Source organism: Gekko japonicus, unplaced genomic scaffold (genome assembly GCF_001447785.1).
Source record: "Gekko japonicus isolate JY-2015 unplaced genomic scaffold, Gekko_japonicus_V1.1 scaffold863, whole genome shotgun sequence".
In the NCBI taxonomy this organism is placed as follows: Eukaryota; Metazoa; Chordata; class Lepidosauria; order Squamata; family Gekkonidae; genus Gekko; species Gekko japonicus.
Window position 1 is genome coordinate 702596 of NW_015167563.1, and position 19955 is coordinate 722550.

Here is a 19955-nt window from a genome sequence, read left to right on the forward strand (position 1 = left end):
ACGCTTTGCGCGTGCACATGGACTCCCAGACCAGCCCTGGACTCCCCCACTCTTTATGAGGTGAGGACTTGGCAACCCAATCCCCCCCAACACCAGGCAGGCCGGTGTCTGTCAGGTGTAGGAGCAGGGCCAGGGTATGAATGTTTATGGGGAGATAGTAAAGGACAGTTCTAGGAACCATTCCGATGCGTGCCTCCCTCATGAACCTGAAGAAATGTCCACCACATCACCACTCCCTCACACCAACTCCCCCTCACACCTCTTACTGCCCTCAAGAAAGCTCCTGGCAAACGTCGAGCCACATACACCAATGCTACAAGGAGGAGGCAACTTAAGAATGTGGCAAAGACATTTGCACATAGTACTCCTGCAGTGCACAGAGCTGTACAGGCCAAGTACCAGCAAGATCACCCTGAGGTGCTCAGAACAACACAGTCTCCATATCAGCAAAACAGTCCAGGAACACAAGTAGAGAGGCCATCAATTTCGTGGAAGGTAGCAGGAGTGGACTTAGCAGACGACTGCTTCTTAAATGGACAGTTCTATATGGCCTGCTCCAGAGTGAGCTCATCAAGCAGCCTGGTGATTCTAGCACCTGAGGGCAGAACCACCAATGTGGTTTAGAGAGATGTCCTTTAGTAGAGAGAGAAAAAAGTACGTATGTCTCACTTCATTTCTTACACTACAATCTTCTCTGTTAGAATTCCTACAACAAATGTCACATTTCAAATTTCACATTATCAGTATTATAACTGGATTTATGGAACTTAAATACCGTAGCGAAGCACGGGTAGCAGGCTAGTAGTTATATATATAGTTATATGCCAACCATGTCCTGCCACTTAAACAGGTCAGTCTTAATACAAAAAATATAGACACAGAAATGTTCAAATACCAATGAGAATATTTCAGTTTTCTAACACCCATTGCTACTGATCAAAAGGTCACTGTTGATAAATTTATTTATACCATCTTTCTCTTCTTGGACAAGTGACATACCATTCTATGACTGAAACCCCCCACCCCAAGAATATGCCTGCAAGCTGCATTAAAAGATCTTGCAAACAAAATGATGGTACAGCACCTCCTAAAAACTTCTAAAGGCAATGTCCCCTCCCCTTCTGAGTGTATGTCACAACAGTGAAGAAATGGGCTCTAGAGCCTCTAGTAAGGGCCTCCCAACCTTTTTGAGCCTGCGTGCACCTTTGGAATTCTGACACATTGTGGTGGGTGCAGCAACAAAATGGCTGCTGCAGAAGGTGAAGCCAGCCACAAATGGCTGTCACAGCCGCCCTGAGCCTGTTCGCTGGGAGGGCAGGGTATAAATTGAAACAATAAAATAAAATAAATAAAATATCTTTCTACTGTGGTGGCAGCTGTTGTGCCGAAGCCACATTTTTAAAAATCTGCACAGCTAATCAGAAGCCTGAGCAAAAGCCCAACCTTGCCCCATCCCCTTTCTAAAAACACTTGTCGGGCATCAGGAAAGATGCTAGTTAGCACTGTACCCATGGGACACCACAGTTGATTCCAAGTGGACCATCATAAGCAGGGAAATGACAAAGTGGCAATCAGATTACAGTTGGTGCATGGTGACATATGGGGAGGTAGTCTTTCAGATATGTGGTTCCTAAGTTTTAACTCATGAAGGGCTTTAGAAGTTATAGCCAGCAAGTTGAATTAAACTTAGAAGCAAATTGACAGTCTCTCTCATTTGCCATCAAGTCACAGCTGACTTACAGCTGTTTTATAATATGCAGGGGTCATTTCCTGCAGGAGCGTGCAGGAGCGGAGCTCCGGCAGTAAAGAGCCCAGAGGTGGGCACATGCAGCAAGCCCCACCCCCTGCTCCCAGCAGCCCTCAGTCAGAGCAAGAAGCAGCCAGGTAAGTTGCAGAGCCAACCCCCCCCCCCGGCCCCACGGTCCAAAACAGTCCAGGGGCACCTTTAAGACTAAGTTTTATTCAGGTAGAAGAAGAAGAAGAAGAGATTGGATTTATACCCCGCCCTTCACTTGGAGTCTCAGAGCAGCTTACAAACTCCTTTTCCTTCCCCTCCCCACAACAGACACCCTGTGAGATGGGTGGGGCTGAGAGAACTCTAACACAAACTGCTCTTTCAGGAACAGCTGTGTCAGAGCTTGTGAGTGACTCAAGGTCACATCAGCAGGTGCATGTGGAGGAGTGGGGAATCAAACCCAGTTCTCCCAGATTAGAGTCCGCACACTTAACCACTACACCAAACTGGTTCTCCTAGATTAGAGTCTGCACACTTAACCACTACACCTAACTGGTACAAGCTCTCCCTCCTCTGCAAGGACAGATCTGCAGGCCCTCCCCCCCCAATAGCTAGCAATCCAAAAGAGTCCAGTGGAGCCTGAGCCATGGGTGTTGCCTTCTGACACACTTCCGGTGATGTCAGGGGGTGTGGCATATGCAAATACGTTATTCTAATGAGTTATGCTAATGAGCTCCTGCACTTCCTTTTCTACAAAATGACCCCTGATTAATATGCGAGATGTGTGCTTGACAGCTAGCCTCTGACAGCAGTCAAGCCTGTGTGTTCTGTACCAGTTGTAACTTCCAGGTTGTCTTCAAGGGCAGGCCAAGAAATAGACTGAAGTGTAAATAGTAGTCCAAATACAAATTACAAAAGCACATATTAACTTGACCACGTTGGCTGAGAGAACTGGCGAACCAAATGCAAGAAAAGAACTTCAGAAGCCCCATGATGAAATTGCTATGATTTCTTAGAAAGCTTTGTTCTGTTTGAATAGGCCTTAACACTAAGGATTTCTTGGCTGCTCCAAATGTTAGTTTATGATGGTTATTGCCATTTCTCCTGTGAATGTGTACATTCGAGCTTTAAATAATGTATTATTTCTGCAGTTTATGAACTTTTGTTTCCATTGTTTCCATTCCTTCCCCACTCCATATCCTTATGCCATTCGGGGAACTACAGATTTCATGAATTAGGCTCTAGGGTATGAAAGTTTTGAGAGGTTTTTTTAATGCTCCTGCTGCCCCTTTTACCAGTTTGTCCTAGACTCACAAAAGTCCTGTAACGTCGCAGACACCTTATATTACGTACTGTTTTAATAATACTTTTATGGTGTACTGTGGGTTTTATATTTATGTTGGTCCTAGTTGTATTGAACCCATTTCCATAGACAATTGTTTGTAACCCTGCAAAACCTCAAACAGTCCCTTAGTCTTTAAAGGACCATTTTTATTAGGCTGACTATTTATGCAAGCGAATATTTCCTCCTCCGCAGAACATTTGTTTCACAGAACGTCGCCACTTATGTCTGGGAAACCCGTTCTCAGTTTCGCGGCCTCCAAGGTTTCTATTCTCCGCTCGCGGGAGTAGAGGAAGGCCTGTCAGCCAGCCCTTGGAGTAGACGGGAGAGGCGGACAAAGAGCTCTTAAACAAATAAGAAATGCGCTTCTACATGAGTGACTGCTCCTGTCCTCCAATAAGCAGAAGGCTTGTTGCAGAGTGCCAGCGCGACCCCGAGGAGTCTATAAAAGGAGACCACGCGAGACCGCGCGTTCCCCGTTCGGATAGCGCTGTAGTGCAGCGTTTTTCTGTCTCTGAGGCAAAAACCGCGCGGGAGAGAAGGGAGGAGCGGCGACCGCTGACGACATCGAAGTGACGGGGAGCAGATCCGGACGGCGTCTTTGGAACAGGGTTCCGGCAGGCCTGGGATCGCAACCGCAGCGGAATTTAACGTGAGTACCGAAGGCTCTCGAGGGTCAACCCGTCTAGATTTCGGGGGGGAGGGGGAGGGGAGAAGAGGCTGTGAGGCGGGATGGGCCTACGGAGCGAGCGCGGAGGCGCCGTTCTTGCCGCCTCTTTCCTTCGTTAGGCCTCAGTGACGTGGGGGCTTCCGTTGTGTCCCGTACCCAGGTAGACACAGTCGCGGCGCGGTCTTCGAGCAGGCACGATGGCCGACGTGGAGCAACAGCTTGGCGCCACTCAGAACGGGCACGAAGCGGAAGCGGCCGAGGGCTCCGCTGGTGGCGGCGGCGACGAAGAGCAGCAGCAGCAGCACCAGGAGCAGATGGAGGAGGAGGAGGAGGAGGAAGAAGAGGTGGTGGCGGCGGCCGTGGCCGAGGAGGAGGAGGAAGAGGAGGAGGAGGCGGCCGAGGCAGGGGACGGAGGCGAGGAGGGGCAGTCGGCCGCCCCGGCGGAGGCGACCGGCAGCCAGAATGGAGCCGAGGGCGACCAGATCAACGCCAGCAAGAACGAGGAAGACGCGGGGTGAGTGCGAGCGGCCCTCCTTTCCCGGCGCCATGCGGGCGACCGACGTGCTGGCAGCGAAGGGGTAGTAGGCCCGAGGCCGCTTCCGCTCTGCAGCGCTGCAGGCTCCGACAAAGGGCGGTTGTGGCGCAGCTGCGTGGCGCGAATCGGCCCTGCTGGCGAGGCTGAAGCAGACAATGAGCGGGGCCTGGGCCGCCACTACGGCGGCGGGACCCCACCTCCTTTGTTCTGGAGCTGCCTTTTGTTGCCGCCATGTGGTGGTGGTGGGAGCGCGGGAGAGATCCTTTTTTTTTTTTTTGGCCTGAAGTGGGAGGATCCGCCCCCCTCCCTGTGTTCTGTTCGCGCTCAGTCACGGCTTAATCATCGATGCATTTTAGGTAACCTTGAAGAGAAGTGTTTTCTCCCCCATTACTTGGGCCGGTTTTCTCCCCCCCCCCTCCGGGGGATATACAGAGTCCTTTCTTCTTAACACTAAAGATTGTACTATAAGCATAGGAGGCTGTATAAATAATAGTATTGGCGAATCTACTATAGATGCATTGGTATTTGTGGAATTTAAGATGACATCGGTTCATATGGTGTTTGGGAAATAAAAAAGCTGAAGAGAGTGGCTAAGCTGTTGCCTTTCTTGTTTTGTTGGCAGTTGAAGCTGATTAATTCTGTCCGATTTTTCCTGGCCCTTGTGATGCTTTTAGTTGAAGCATAGTAGTTTCTTCCCACAGGCAGTCAAACTAGCCCCTGGCCTGGTGCCCTGTGACTGTGGTATTTATATACAAGGTGTGCTGCTTCAGGATTTTGATGCTGCCATACCCAAACGGGTGTCTCTTCATTATGGACTTCTTTTACTCAACTGTAATAACAAAAAAATTTATTCTAAATATTCTGTTTCCATTATGTCAGACCCTATAGTATTTGTGAAAAACCTTTTCAAATTGTGGATACTTTAAATGAGTAACTACAAATGGTCACTGCTTTATAAAGGGGTCAGTGGGTCCAGTTTATCAATAACTTTGAACAGCTATGCAACTTTTAAAAACTTGCTTTGACACGGGACTAACCCGTTTTGGAGTAACTCAAAACAGCTTTTGCTAAAACAAACTGATATGGTAATCTGGGATATTGGGCAATGTTCTTATGTCAAATACATGGATTAGAAAGATTTAGGGGGGAGTAGTGTGCAGTAAGTAGCAAAGGAAACTGTATGGTTAATTCATGTTCAGTACCGAGGTGTTCATTATTTAATGAAAATTATGTTTTGTCAACTACTAGGATTAAGGTTTGAGTTGCTTTATTTTATGCAGGGCTGGTTGGTTTGTAATCTTTGGTGTATCTGAAGTATAAAGGCCCCCCCCCCCCCCATTTATAGTGGTTGGTTGGTGTCAAGGCTCAGCCAGCCTTGAGTATAGGTTTGGAGCATGTTAGGTTAAAATGCTCCAGTAAGTATAATATGCCTAAATTCTTGAGCAAGAAGGAAGAAAGTACCAGAAAATAAAATTAGGGGTACCTTAATTTAAAGTGTTGGGATGAATTACCCAAACTACTGCTTCCTAACTGATTTAAAAATACCAGTTTTCAACATACATAGTATCTTAGCTGAAGCCTTGTGTGAGTTTTAATTGTAGATAACTGAAACTCGAATTGAGTTTGTGTTGATATACCACCATTTATGAGATGTCTTAAGTCTTTTTAATGGTGATTTATGTATTATGAACTATTTGCAAGACAAAGGTACAAGTCCTAAAGGAATGGAAGGTGGAGCAACTGCTCATTTGTATTAACATATTTAGATAAGATATTATTAATGGTAACTGTTGCTGCATTAATACTCTTTTTATTTCAGGAAAATGTTTGTTGGGGGCCTTAGCTGGGATACAAGCAAGAAAGACTTGAAAGACTATTTCACAAAATTTGGTGAGGTGTCTGACTGCACAATAAAGATGGACCCCAATACAGGAAGATCAAGAGGTTTTGGGTTCATTCTCTTTAAAGAGGCTGCAAGTGTTGACAAAGTAAGTTTGAAGGGTTAAAAACCTAAATTCTTAGTATTCTTGTAAATCTGCTAATTTCATTCTGACTTTGTTAAATTATTTTTTTAGGTTTTGGAACAGAAAGAGCACAAGTTAGATGGACGTGTGATTGATCCTAAAAAAGCAATGGCAATGAAGAAGGATCCTGTGAAGAAAATATTTGTTGGTGGACTTAACCCCGAAGCAACAGAAGATAAAATCAGGGAATATTTTGGAGAATTCGGAGAGGTGTGTGTAGAAATATTAAAATTTCAAGACATTTTGAAGCCATAGGATAAAAAACTCCTCCCCATTTTTGGGGGGAGGGGGGAATGAAATTTTTGGGAAAATAGACATATATGCAGTACTTATTGTCCTAAACTAATTTTACTGCTTAGCAATATACAATGCATCAATTATAAACATATAAAACTGCAAAATTTCCAAAATTAAAATGTATAAATGGTTTTCTATAAGCAAAGTAGCAAATATACCCAATACTTGAGAGAAAACTGCAAGGTGATGCTCCCTATGCTGTCTTTGCACATGTACTTTAATTTTTGCTGTCTCGTTAGAGAGAGCTCGGTTTTCAGTGTAACTTTAAGAGTTTTCCCTCTGAGATTTTGGTGTAGTTTCTGCCCTACCTCCTGCCCCCCCCCCTCCCCAGCAAGGTAGGGCAATAAGATACTTGTTATCCAGTCTGTGGGTATATGTGTCTCAGTGGTTTGGGGGAGAGGTGAAAAGGTCAACCACAAGGGAGGTCAGAAAGACAACAGAAGGTATGCAACTGTTGAAAAGCAGTGAAGCCCTGCAGGGTCCCCTCATGAAGATTAGGTAACCTTGTAGGTGCAGAAATCAATCTTGGATTTAAGAGCTGTCTGTCTACACCATGCCCACCTTGTCTTTAAAAGCATTTTACTCATTGGTAAAAAGGCCTCAGAAAAAAGCTTTTGTCTGAGTTTTCCGGTTGGGGTTTTTTTTACATCTGTAGGTGTGTGACCTTGAGCATATTTTAACTATTATAATAGATATAATTAATTTGCAAAGTAAAAGAGTTTAACTCCAGGATAGCTTAACTAAAGGTACAGGCTTGTATCCAGCCAACTCCAGTGGCATGTGTGTAGATGTGCCCTGCATGTATTTTAGAAGAGGGAGAAGGAACAACATCTTTTCCTTCCTTACTGCAGCCATCCTCAGGATGTTGATTCATGTGGATCCAGGAATCATCTTTCCAGGGCTTGAAAGTAACTGCTCAGAGAGGAATGTGGGGAAAATCAGCACTCATATTAAATGGAAGGACTGTGGTAATTGGGCACAAGCTGTCTACCTCTTCTGTAGCCTTGGCTCATGCCCTTCTGCGGATAAAAGTGGAGAACAGTCAACTTCTGACAGTGAATTACTGTCTCTACAGCAATAGTGATTTTGAAAGCAACCTCCCCAGTAACTTGTGCTCATTAATAAAAGATGTGAAGACTTGAACTTCAGAGGGAATGGATCAGTTAGCCAACATACAGTTAGCCAGTTAGATAGAAGAATCAGTTGGGAAAGCCTTGTTCCCAGTAGATCCAGAAATTTTAGAGCAAAATGTGTCTTTCTTAAAAAGAGGCTGTTGTCTAGTAAAGCTTTTGAGGCCTGAGTTATCAGGTGATGTAATACAGTAGATTAATCCAGTTGAACATTATTGTTGTTTTATCAGATTGAAGCAATTGAACTTCCAATGGATCCAAAGACCAATAAAAGAAGAGGCTTTGTGTTCATCACATTTAAGGAAGAAGATCCAGTCAAGAAGATTATGGAGAAAAAATTCCACAATGTCAGTGGCAGTAAGGTAGGAATTAATGACAATGGGGTTATCTAACTTTCAGACTTAATAGCTCATATAAGTGATATTCACATGAAAATACAGTTGGAGAAAATGTGCACTTTGAGATAGAGTATTGATTTAATACATTCTAAAAGATCCCAAACTTTCAGTTATGATTACAGTAGTGGGTAATGATCACTTTGAATAAGATTTTAAATCATAGTAAAGGCTGATGGACTCTGAATTGTGCCTTGAATTCAACAATATGTTAGAGATTAATGGGGGGTGGTTTATAGGCACTTAAAATTTAAATGTAAAATTAGAAGAGAGAGAAATGAGTATGTTTGACTCAGTTTATAGAAATGAAATTGAAGTAATGACTTATTGTAACTAAGCTTGTTGGAGATCTCCTCTCTTGGGTTTTTAGATAGTAGTGGGTTTCTTTACTTTGTCCCTGTATGTGTAGTTCCCTATATCCTTTTTCCTTTGTAGTAGTTGTAGAGATATAAAAATAATTTTTAAAAAAATCCCCTCTGGGGGAATAATAAAAAAAAAGAGAGATTTTAAATCATGAAGAAAAATCAATTTTAAACGACATGTTTTGAAATTTATCCTTTTAAATATTTCTGTCTCATTCTCTGTCCCATGTCCCCCTGTAGCAGCTTACACTAAGGCATACCTGTTGTACTGAAACTTTGAGTAGGGAGTGAGGGATCTAGCCCCAAACCTGAACAGTACAGTGTTGCAGGAGAGGCTTTTCTTTTGCTGTATAGTAGAGTTATGGGGGAATAGGAAATTGTGGTTGGGCGTGTATCCCTGACCTTAATTTCATCTATTGTTGCAAAATGCAGTAAGGTATTTGGGGCTTTGCCCTCTTTTCAGCTTCAGGTGGTGGTCATGGGAATTTCTTGATTATACGAAAGGAGCTTCTTGTAATTATTTTATGCTGTCTCCCTTTTAAATAAACAACAGATTATAATCACCTACCACAAACACCTAGCAGAAGTAAGCCTCTGTGAACTTGACATACAACCAATGAACAAGATAGTGCACTGATTAACTTACAGGAGAATAGAGTAAGGAAGAGTCTTCAGAATAGTTTCTGTGACAGGCTTTGCTATGATGATGCTTAAAGAAGTAGCCAACTGGATTGGTAGATGCTGCTCTGAATGAAAAGGGGCATTTTAGAAGGTACACAGGTGGGAAATAGCAGATGCATTACCTTGTGCAAAAAAAAGGACACTAACTGCACAGGTGCTTAAAAAAAGCTGCAAGGCCTGTCTGCCTTTAAACCATTGAAAACTTGATCTGTTCTCATAGTCTCATTTGAAGAACATACGTGAACAAATAATTACTGTTTCTCAGTTGAAAAGTTTAACATACACTTGTACTTCAGTTGTCTGTAATGAAGTTTGAAATGTAGTATAAAGAGTTGCTTGGCCTTAATGCAAGAAATGGAGGAATGAAAAAATGTTGTAAATGGAACCATGATTAAAAGGGGATTTGGCTGCTATTAAGTTTTTAAAATAATAGTTGAAGATGCTACTGTTCAAGGATCCTAGTACCATGTCAGATTTTATATTTTTGTAGATTGATATGTATTTGCATTAAAATTTCACTCAGCTGTGTTTACAAACTTTGAAAGCTGCTTATATGGTGTTCTACTGTTATTTTTCAGTGTGAGATAAAGATAGCCCAGCCGAAAGAAGTGTATCAACAACAGCAGTTTGGTTCTGGGGGTGGCAGAGGAAGAGGTGGAAGAAGAGGTGAGTATTGTACACGCTACTTTAGTATGGACACGTTCTAAAACAAACTTCTATACTAAAATGGGATTTTGTGGATGGTTTTCCCTTCTATAGCTCAAAGTCAAAATTGGAATCAAAGTTATGACAATTACTGGAACCAGGGTTATGGGAGTCAAGGATACGGCTATCAGCAAGGTTATGGTGGCTATGGAGGCTATGATTATTCAGGATATGGGTATTTTGGATATGGACCGGGCTATGATTACAGTAAGTAAAGTGAACTGTATTGGGTATATGTAAGCATAACTAATTAGCAGTTTAATGCATTTAATCTCTTGTTCACAGGTCAAGGCAGTTCAAATTACGGAAAGGCTCCAAGACGTGGTCATCAGAATAACTACAAGCCATATTGATCAAAGGTATTCAGGTATGCAGTGGCAAGCTCTAATGCAGGACTGCTGCATAGGTTTTGTACTCAATGCTGTAGATGGACATTACAATTATGTACCAAATTTAACTTTACAATAAATTTCTATGGCCTGTTATGTGTATCAGAAGAGCTCCCTTGGAAACGTCTTTGTTTAATATTTACAGATAATAGTTGTTTAGACAGTGTGGTGTGTAAATTTCAGCCTTGCTGAAGATTAATGATTTTATGGATAGGTTAGATTGAAACTGATTTTGAGGCTCTGCTTAAAGCTGCAGCTCTGCATCTAGGGGCTGCCTTGGAGTGAACTATGAACTATGTTATTCCAGTTGTACAGAATAAGATGCATCTTAGGGAACCAGTGTCACTTTCCACCTTTTTATTTTGTATTGGTTTTGTGTCATACATTTCCTGTAATGGAAGTGTTAATTTTACTGTACTTTTTGGTACCTTTTTGGAATCTAATGTATTGTAAGGTATTTTACATGTGTTCTGATCACCATGACATGGATATTGATGCTATTCTAGCTTTTGAATAAAAAAGCATAATCCAGTGCTGTGTGCCATTATTCAAGCTGTCCAGTTACAGATCAGTGACAGAGTTGTGGAAGTTTAGTGGAAATGTTGGTGTCTAGTGCATACATTTCAGTGGTTGGATTTAGAGCGTGCCCTAACCCTAAAATCAATGACTGACCAGAAAAAGTTAATTAGAATAGTTACAGGTTCAAAAGGGTAGTCTTATCATACAAAGATAAGAAAAGAATGTAAGAGGAGAACTGTGGTGGGTGGTTAAGGCTGCTAAGGCTTTCAGGAAAATGCATAGATTTCTATACCATCAGCTGCAAGTGTCTGGCTTGTTTAGGAATTGGTGCTGCCTGAATGTACGGAGATTTCTTGGACCTTTAGTGTAGGGTTCAAGGCTGTATTTTACACACTCAGGGCAATGTCAGACATTTTTATTGCACATCAGAGTCTACTTTTTGTATCTGAGTTTAATTTAACTGTGCCACTGGAAATGATCTGAAAACATGTTCAGCACTGTTCATACAAAAAAGCCTTGGAATATCTGTGTAGTGCATGATTTGTATCTGAAGCCACTCAGATTAAAGTTAATTTGCTGACTGAGGGCTTTCTTGTATGTGTTCACTGAAAATGTATTAACTATAGACTTCTGCACTTAATGCTTGAAATAACTTAATGTGTTGCCTGAAAAGTTGATTTTTCAGTATTTATGTGTCTGGGTCTTTTCTGAACAGTCCTCATGCTGGTAATGATTCTGATTTTTTAAATTAGAAGCAGCATAGGTAATAGCATTAACTAGCTTTTCAGTATGAAATAGTTGGAATCCAGTGTTCTTTCTGACATAAAAATGCCATTTTAATATAGCACATTATACTGTGCTGAGCCTCAACACTGCTGTATTTAAAATGCATACTATTCAATGCAAGAATTGAAAACCTGTACCTAATGTAGAAGGCTGCTGCAAACTTAATGTAGCCTGCTTTTAATCATACCTAAGGGTGTGGGGAAGAGGCTGTGAGGATTGTGTGTGTGCCTCTGTCAGAATTCTGAAAAACGGATACAGCCGAATCTGGTTGTTGTTCAAATGTAGACCAGTAGTGTACTGAATGAAAAATAAAAGCTGGATATACTTTCCATGTAAATCTAGGTGCTGTTAGTAAAAACTTCATTTTCTGTTGGAAAACCAACAAAAGATGTTAGCAACTTTAAAACTTGGGGGGGGGGGAACCCCAATTTTTTAAAAAATATTTGAGGTACTGGCACAACTTAAATGCTGACCTGCTCAAGTGTTTTTCAATAGCTGCTGCTTTCATTGCTAAATTTTATTTAGCAAACAGAACATGCACATAATATTGAAAAGTATTGATGTAATAGTTACAGGCAACTATAGCAGCTTTCCTTGCTATCTAAAAAGCTGGGCTAGCAGATAATTGTTGAAGAGCTTCAAACCTTCTGTACCACTGTCATTTTAACAAAATAGTGACACCCATTCAATAATTACATTAAGCAAAAGTGGAAGTTTACTGTCTTAAACTAGAATCAAAACAGTAGAATTCAGCATCTTTTATCTGTAAGAAAAAGAATGAATATGTATTAAACATCCACACTTTAAAGCTTTCTATAACAATTTTATAATATGCTACCATAGATCATTGTGAGACCATAATTGGTTAAATTAAAAGCTTGAGCCTAATTTGGTCTCCTCTGTGGAAAACTTTATTTTTGTATTTTGATTTGTCAGTTTGTACTTGAATTCTGACACAGATGAAATGCTCACCATTTGAAGTGAAGGAACTGAATGGTTCTAGGTATTTCCCATCTCTAATTCTGCAGAACAGTCAATATAATAAGTGCTGTTAATATCTCAAAAGCTTCAATGTATTATAGCTATGAAACTCTTATTCCCACATCACACATAACTGTAAATAGATTATCTAGTCTCTTCCTTACTAAGAATAGCTAATGTTAATGCTTTGAACTCTTTAGCCTGCTCTCCATAATTACACATTTATGCCCTTCTTACTTTCTTGTGAGTTTAGCCCAAAACCAGTGTGCTTACAGTTTGCATATATGCTACTACCATGAGTTTGCCTCCCTTAGGAATAATTCAGGTGGTGGTGGGAATACATGGACGCCTCTCACACAACTATCAGAACTTGTAGAGCATGGAGATGCATCAGTTTGTATGAGAGCACCTGTGTATCGAATCATATACTGTAAATAAAATCACAGTAACAAAAATGCCTTTAGCCTTTTGCAGATTAAGCTTTTTATACTGAGTCAACCATTGATCCATCTAACTCCGTACTGTCTGTTCTGACAGGCGGTATCTCTCTTGCCCACCAGCTTCTGGAGATGACAGGGATTTAACATTGAGCTGTGGTCCTTCTCCTTGATACTTACAGGTTTTGTACACTAGATAGTGTTTACATATGAATGGGGGGTGTATACGAAAGGATAGGAGCTGCAGTGGCTCAAGTGGTGAAGATGCTGAACTGCAGGCTCTGGAAGGTCAGCAGTTCAGCAGTTTGAGACCCGAGTTGCCGCATGACGGAGTGAGCTCCTGTCTCTAGTTCCAGCTCCTGCCAACCTAACAATTCGAAAGCAAGAAATTGCAAGTAGGTACCGCTTCGGTTGGAAGGTAACAGCGTTCCGTGTGCCTTGGTGTTTAGTCATGTTTAACACATGACCACGGAAACTCCTTCGGACAGCGCTAGCTCTTCGGCTTTGAAACTGAGATGAGCACTGCAACCCTAGAGTTGGACTCGACTGGCTTTCGAGCAAGGGAACCTTTACCTTTATACGAAAGGATGCTGTTGGGTTTAAGGTAGCCTGTAGTCTCAAGGTTGCACTAGTTCTTTAAGTGGGCTTGAATCTGCCTGCTTAGCCATCTTTCTTACTCTTGAGTGTCAACAAACAACTGGGAGTGAATGATTAAAGATGGTTATAAATTATGTATATTTTGAAGATCAGACAACCTTTTTTACATTCCATGGAGCAGCAGAATTTATACTTAAGCAGGCATCTTTCCTTACCTGTTAATATCTTATCAAGCTTGTCCACAACAAGCTGTGCATCTTTTGTATTAAAACATAGCGGGGGTTTGAATTTAAGCACATTCCTTCCTGGGCCATCAGTGCTCAGCATAATGAATTCTTCCTTCAACCTAGAATTTAGGAAATGAATTAAAATGACAAAATATTAGGACTATTTTTCCTGTTGAATGTTAAATCTGTTCAGCTATTATATTATTGTCTTTGTGTAATCACTTCTTAAAACCTAGGTGTTGCTACTTGCCTGAAGGTAGTAGAGAACTTTTGTGGAGAAAGAGTCTATTTTGCAAAGACCCACCAGCCCTGTAATGTGGCAATAACTCTCTTGACTCCATGTGATCTATAAGAAATTTGGTACAGAATTTTGAGACACTCAGCTAACCCCTCCCTCCAAATTGAAGTCTCTACACAGTAGTCTAACTGGTAGTTACTTTCTGGATGACTTGCTGCAGCAGCAGTTGTTGCTACCAGCTTGTCTACCCCAGAAAGTTTCAAACTCATGGAACCTAGTGCTGGGTGCAACAATTCAGAGGAATCACAGAAACCCCACTGTACAGACAGAAGGAGAATTCTCATTTTATAAAATGCCTAAAAGGTAGGTAACTGAGAGGCTAGGGCCTCAACCTCATCCTCTGCAACTGTTCTGATTCCACAGGCACACAGCAGATGATATACAAAATATTGTGCTGCTGTACACAAGGAAGAAGGAAAACCCTCCTTCCTTCCTCTACTATCATACCACAGAAATATATCACTACAATCTTCAAAATACTCAACCTGTATTTAGGTTCTGAGGTACTTGAATTCAGCTGTGTGACTGGGAAAATATACCTTGTTGTTATCAACTCAGCTTCTTTGGTAGCAGGTGATCTTTCAGTTTGGTCTTGTACCAAATCTACTCCAATGAACAATCCAGCACCCCTTTAAAAGAAATGAAAATCAACAGGCTGGCAGCAATCAGAAAACAAGGTGGTTTAAAAAAATCTGCATTATTCAGTGTTGAATCCCGAATTTTCTCTCCCTCTCTTCCCCCTCCTCTGCCTCACTAACCTCACTGGGTTATTATGAGGATAAAATGGAAGAGAGGCAAGGGCAATATATAAGATGCTTTAGGGAGAAGGGTGGGTTATAAATGAGGGAAAGCTTGCAAATAGGAAAGCCTGCCTTTTAAAGATTCTAAAATAGTAGCATTTAATTCTGTATACCACCATGAGCTACTTAGTGATTTAGTTTGTCATATAAGAAGCTCTTCATGCTTACGTTTGTTATGGCTCTCCACTTTGAAAAAAACAAGGTGGTTTATGGCAGCAGTTCTCATAATTTTTTATTTTTCATCACACAGTTTCCGCAAGTTAGGGATTGGATGCAGCAATCTGGCAGCAGAATGCTCTGACAAGCATATTTCCCCCACTTTTTTAGCAGCCTTCCTACCTCGGGAAATTGTTTCCCATGGTTGTGAGACCCTCGTGGAACAGTAGCCACAGGATGTGTGGGCTGTCCGAGGAAGGGTGAAATCACCTTCCTGCCTCTTCAGCTGATGTTTGAGGGAGCAGTTTCAGGCTGTTTCTTGCACACATCATGTGGGTTTCCTGACCAGGGGAAACAATTGTCCTGAGGTTGAAAGGTACTATGAGTGGAAAGGACTGATACCTGACATCGCCAATTAGAGGATGCTTTTCTTTTTGTTGATGGAGTAGTTCCATGAGGAAGCTTCCCACTTGAAGAGCATGGTCTTGAAGCTGCTCCTTTTCAATGACATCCAAAACTGCTATACCTATTGCACAGGACACAGGATTTCCTCCAAACTGAGCCCCCAGGAGTGTGAAGGAGGAAGAAAAAGAAAAGATAGTAGAGATGAACTTTCAACATTTACTGGAATGTTGTAAAAAAGTGCTATCTGAATTTAATATAGTCACGAAATCATTGTGACATTTTCAAGTTGCCCAATATGCATGTTGTAAATGGAAGTGCATTAAACAATATTTCTATTAAGGCTAACATCCACATTTAGAGCAAGCATTTGGTATTTTCTTACTGTGTTAAAATATTCTACTCCTGTTGCTGAAAATGCCTCTGCAATGTCCCTAGTTGTTGCCACACAGGAGACAGGATGTCCGTTGCCAATTGGTTTTCCCATAGTGACAATATCAGGGATAAAATCTTCCTGAAGTTGAAATGCCCAAAAATGTTTACCAACTCTCCCAAAGCCAACTTGAATTTCATCCGCAATGAACACACCTCCTGCCTTGTGTATATGCCTATTGAGAGAGCCAGAAATCACTGAAATGCATAAAGGTGTCACCAATAATTTTGTTCCAAGTATTACGACAGCATGTTTCTAAATGTTATTACTCTAAACTAAGACAAATGTGTACATGTAACAGATGGATTGACTAAAAGAAAGCCATGGCAGTCAGTTTGCAAGTCTTGAGCAAGACTGTTAATGATAGGACATTTTGGAGATCATTAATGCATAGGGTTGCCATAATTTCAAAGTGATTCAATGGCACATGGCTCACATATATGTAACCCCCTAAAAGCTTTGCCCAGTCCATGGAGCTTTGACTTCACAGTGCTCAACTTGTCTAGATCACATTCCTCATTACCAGCAGCAAAAGACCAAGAAAGATACAGCAGTCTTAATATCCAAACAAAAGTTTAGCACAAATGGGGAAAGTAAAAGTAATGTTTAGCTTGGAGGTACTACTTACTCTGCCACCTTCTGGAAATAACCTGGTGGTGGAATGATTTGTCCAGCAACACTTGGTAAAGATTCGGCGAAAAATGCTGCAAACTGAAAGTTGAATGTTTGTAACAATAGTGAAGCTAGCTATGGAAGGATAAATTTACATTCCAGTTGCTTAAAACCAGCACTTGAGAAACAGCTGGTGCCGAGTTTCTAACTCAGAAATGCTGTCAGTAGCAAGCTACATGCCTGCATGCTACTGTTCATAAATATTTCTTACTGAACAGACAACAAGGTTCAGAAGAGCAATTTGTACCCAGAGTGCCTTTCTGACCACAAATTACACTTGCTCTATTAGGGTGAAATATATTTGTCATGTATCACTAGAGTTGACTTAAAAAAAATAACTGTTAAAACAAGTGAATCAAAGGTTTACTTTATTCTACCTTCCTGTTTTTTTGGTGTCCTTGATCAATTATTTTTTTCACTTCACTGGCATACGCTGAGGCTGGATCCTTGTGATCTTCTCTAAACAATCCTCGGTATGTATCGGGAAGAGGAACCTAGCCAAAGGAAGGGGTCATTTGTTATTGAGACCAAGTGAATTTTTGTAAAAGATTAATTGAAAAGGTCAATGTTTTGTAGTCTCTTCTGCATACCACATGGACCCATTCCTTTTGGCCGTCTAGATTTCTGAATTTATATGGACTTATGTCAATCAAGGATGTCAGATGTCCATGATAAGCACTTAAAAACAAACAAACAGTCAGCAGAGCCATACAGTTAATTCCACATCTGTAATTCACTAGGGCTAACACAGAGTTTGCCAAATTAGAGCAGCTATTCAGGTGTTTTAGGCGTTCTTTCAGCTGTTTTCTTTGCAAAAACAAGCTGAAGCATCAATTTAAACTAGGGACAATTTAATCAACAAACATAAGATCTGTTCTGAGTCTAATAACAATGTATGATTTCCTGCAAGGTTGTGTGCACTACACTTTGGTGGCAACATGCAATAGAGTCTACACTGCCTTAGGGTGCCCAATGTATTTCCAGCTTTGAAGTTAAGCAGGATACACCAGGACAGTGTGTATGAGAAACTGCCTGGGACACATGTACTCTGTTCTGAATTTCTTGGAAGAACTGAAGTTTTCCCCCCCAGATGTTCCCTGACTGAGTGTGTATAGAATAAATGTGCTACATGCTGCTGTCCTCTTGATTTGTGTGTATAGAATAAATGTGCTACATGCTGCTGTCCTCTTGATTTGTGTGATCACCATTTCTTCTGAAAGGGGCAACATCTAGTTTTTCCACCTTGGTACATACTTAACAGGGTTCTTATATGTGTGTATGAAGATGGAATATGTGTCACCCTTTTCAGAAGAAACTGATCATGCATATCAGGAGGATCATGTGTAGCACATTTGTCCCATATGCATGGTTAAATGCAATGACCAAACATGGCTATTTATTTATTTACACTAGTAGTCTGCCTTTCTCACAGGGACTTAAGGCGGATTGCATGGTGACAAACCAGACAAAGAGAGAACCACAGAAACACCTAAACCAACTGTGACAGACTAATGATAATTACTTACAAATACATTTTATAATTTTTACATATTTTTAAATGAACAGTGCAATACATATGAAAATTATAAATGAGTTTCATAGAAAAATACAATCTCTGTTTTTATATATCAGTTTAGGAAATTCACCAAAAGGTGTTAAGTCCTTATGTGGAAAGTTCAACAAAAGGGAAGAGTCTGCTTAAGTGGAAGATGCATTTCACACCTCATTAGTTTATCCAGATCAAAGAAACATCAAATCCTGTTGAAAAATGTCCTGCAACACAGACAAAAGATTTTTTCAAAGCAGGAGAAATTCAGGATACAGATAAATTTTTGGAAATTAATAACAGCAAAAAAACATCAGAACTTTCACTGGTTTTTAGGAAAGGGAGCTGCATCAGTGAAAGTTCTGATGTTTCCTAAACTGATGTTTACCTTTATAAGTTTACAAAATAATAATTTTTTGCCTTATAATTAAAATAAAGTGAATTCAAAATGTTTTATATACTTACTGATCTATTACAACAACATCCTCATGCTTTGTGTACTGCCGAGCCAGTCTCAGGGCAAGGTCGTTGGCCTCTGATCTACAGTTGAAAGTTCCATGACTCTTTCATTGAACATATACAGCCAAACAATGATTTCTCTAGCACTGTTATTTTGTAGCTACAGTTTACAAAACTGAGCAGTCAGACTCTGGATTTCCAAATGGGCACAGAAAAATAAGAGTATGTACAAAAGGGAACCACTGGGTGAACATGACAGTTTTGACCTAGCCAACGTACATACTTCTATAATGAAACATTTCAGTGTCACAAACTGTTTGATACATTCACCTTATGTTATAAATGGAAAATATTAGCCTGAGACCAGAATATGTAGGAATACTTAGTATTACTAAATGGTATATATTCCAAATATTATGTTCTGGTTAAAAGAAGTGAAATGAAATACCAGACATCAAAGCAATGATACAGTGCTGTTTTTTCTAGAACACAATTCACCTACATCGATGTGTGGGTGTAACAAATGACAATGTGTTTTGCAACAAGGTGTGGAAACAGGTCTGTAAAATTCAAGCATCACAATTGGTCCCAAAAGTCAACTTTTAATTTTAGTATTTCAGCTACTTAAAACAGCACCCCAATCCTATGCATAGTTATTCAGAATGAAATCCTTCTGAAAGCAACTGGCATTTTGTCTCAAATAACTCCACTTAATATTGCTCAGTATCAATGTGAATCAATATGAGGTAATAAAGAAGCTGCCTTATTCATGTGATATTAGGCACTTACCCTGAATTCAAAAAATAGAAAGTGCACAGCTTTTCAGGCAATGTATTTGAAAGTCTTTGTGCATAATCTACCAAGTTGTCATGTAGATACCGAGAGTTTGTATTTAACAACTGGTTTTGTTGATGTGCTGCACGGATTACCTCAGGATGGCAGTGACCAACTGAAAGATAAGGAAGGTAGATGAGGAGAAAAATCATATTTCAGTGTCCACTCAAAAGGGATACTACAATATGTTTAATAACTAATTATGTTGTTCTGACTAGTTTATACACAGCTCAGTCCTGCAAAATTATGGGGATGGAGTCTCCTTGTGCCAATTGAAGATAATGTGGCTTGATGCATGTGCTCAATCATAAACTGCAGTACAGAGGCACCAGTGAAGGGAATTTAATAGCTTCCTTGCAACACTTTAAATCAGCCAATCTATATGCTAGGTTTGAGACAGCCTTTCTCCCTCTGAGAGGAGGTCATCTTGATGGGTGTTTCCCACCCTATCTGTAGGGAGGCAGGAACCAATAATCTTCAACTTCCTGTCCTCTTAGTGGGGAACGCCCAGCTCCTCAGTTCTGTTCCTGCCTCAGTAGGGAA

The 19955-nt window shown here is 40.8% G+C and overlaps 2 protein-coding genes across 4 annotated transcripts in view; one reads left to right on the forward strand and one right to left on the reverse strand.

The window, feature by feature from the left end:
- The first annotated feature begins 3541 nt into the window (after positions 1–3541).
- On the forward strand, positions 3542–10766 carry HNRNPAB (heterogeneous nuclear ribonucleoprotein A/B). Its single transcript, XM_015413798.1, has 8 exons — positions 3542–3729; positions 3908–4261; positions 6102–6270; positions 6358–6516; positions 7964–8095; positions 9750–9837; positions 9931–10083; positions 10162–10766. The coding sequence occupies exons 2-8, from the start codon at positions 3945–3947 to the stop codon at positions 10227–10229; spliced, it is 1086 nt and encodes a 361-aa protein (XP_015269284.1). The 5' UTR covers positions 3542–3729; positions 3908–3944; the 3' UTR covers positions 10230–10766.
- A 19-nt stretch (positions 10767–10785) lies between these two features.
- PHYKPL (5-phosphohydroxy-L-lysine phospho-lyase) overlaps positions 10786–19955 on the reverse strand; it is a 26316-nt gene continuing 17146 nt past the window's right edge. The window contains exons 3-13 of one of the 3 annotated variants that reach the window (XM_015413796.1): positions 19368–19527; positions 18585–18659; positions 17164–17251; positions 16951–17067; positions 16530–16612; positions 15854–16076; positions 15469–15623; positions 14650–14739; positions 13801–13931; positions 12543–12592; positions 10786–12333 (exon numbers count right to left, since the gene is read on the reverse strand). In XM_015413796.1, the coding sequence (XP_015269282.1) occupies positions 12570–12592; positions 13801–13931; positions 14650–14739; positions 15469–15623; positions 15854–16076; positions 16530–16612; positions 16951–17067; positions 17164–17251; positions 18585–18659; positions 19368–19527 (1145 nt within the window). In that variant the 3' untranslated portion in view covers positions 10786–12333; positions 12543–12569. Of the gene's footprint in view, positions 12334–12459; positions 12593–13800; positions 13932–14062; positions 14159–14649; positions 14740–15468; positions 15624–15853; positions 16077–16529; positions 16613–16950; positions 17068–17163; positions 17252–18584; positions 18660–19367; positions 19528–19955 lie in introns of those variants that run through there. The other 2 variants (XM_015413795.1, XM_015413797.1) reach the window with 2 other exon arrangements.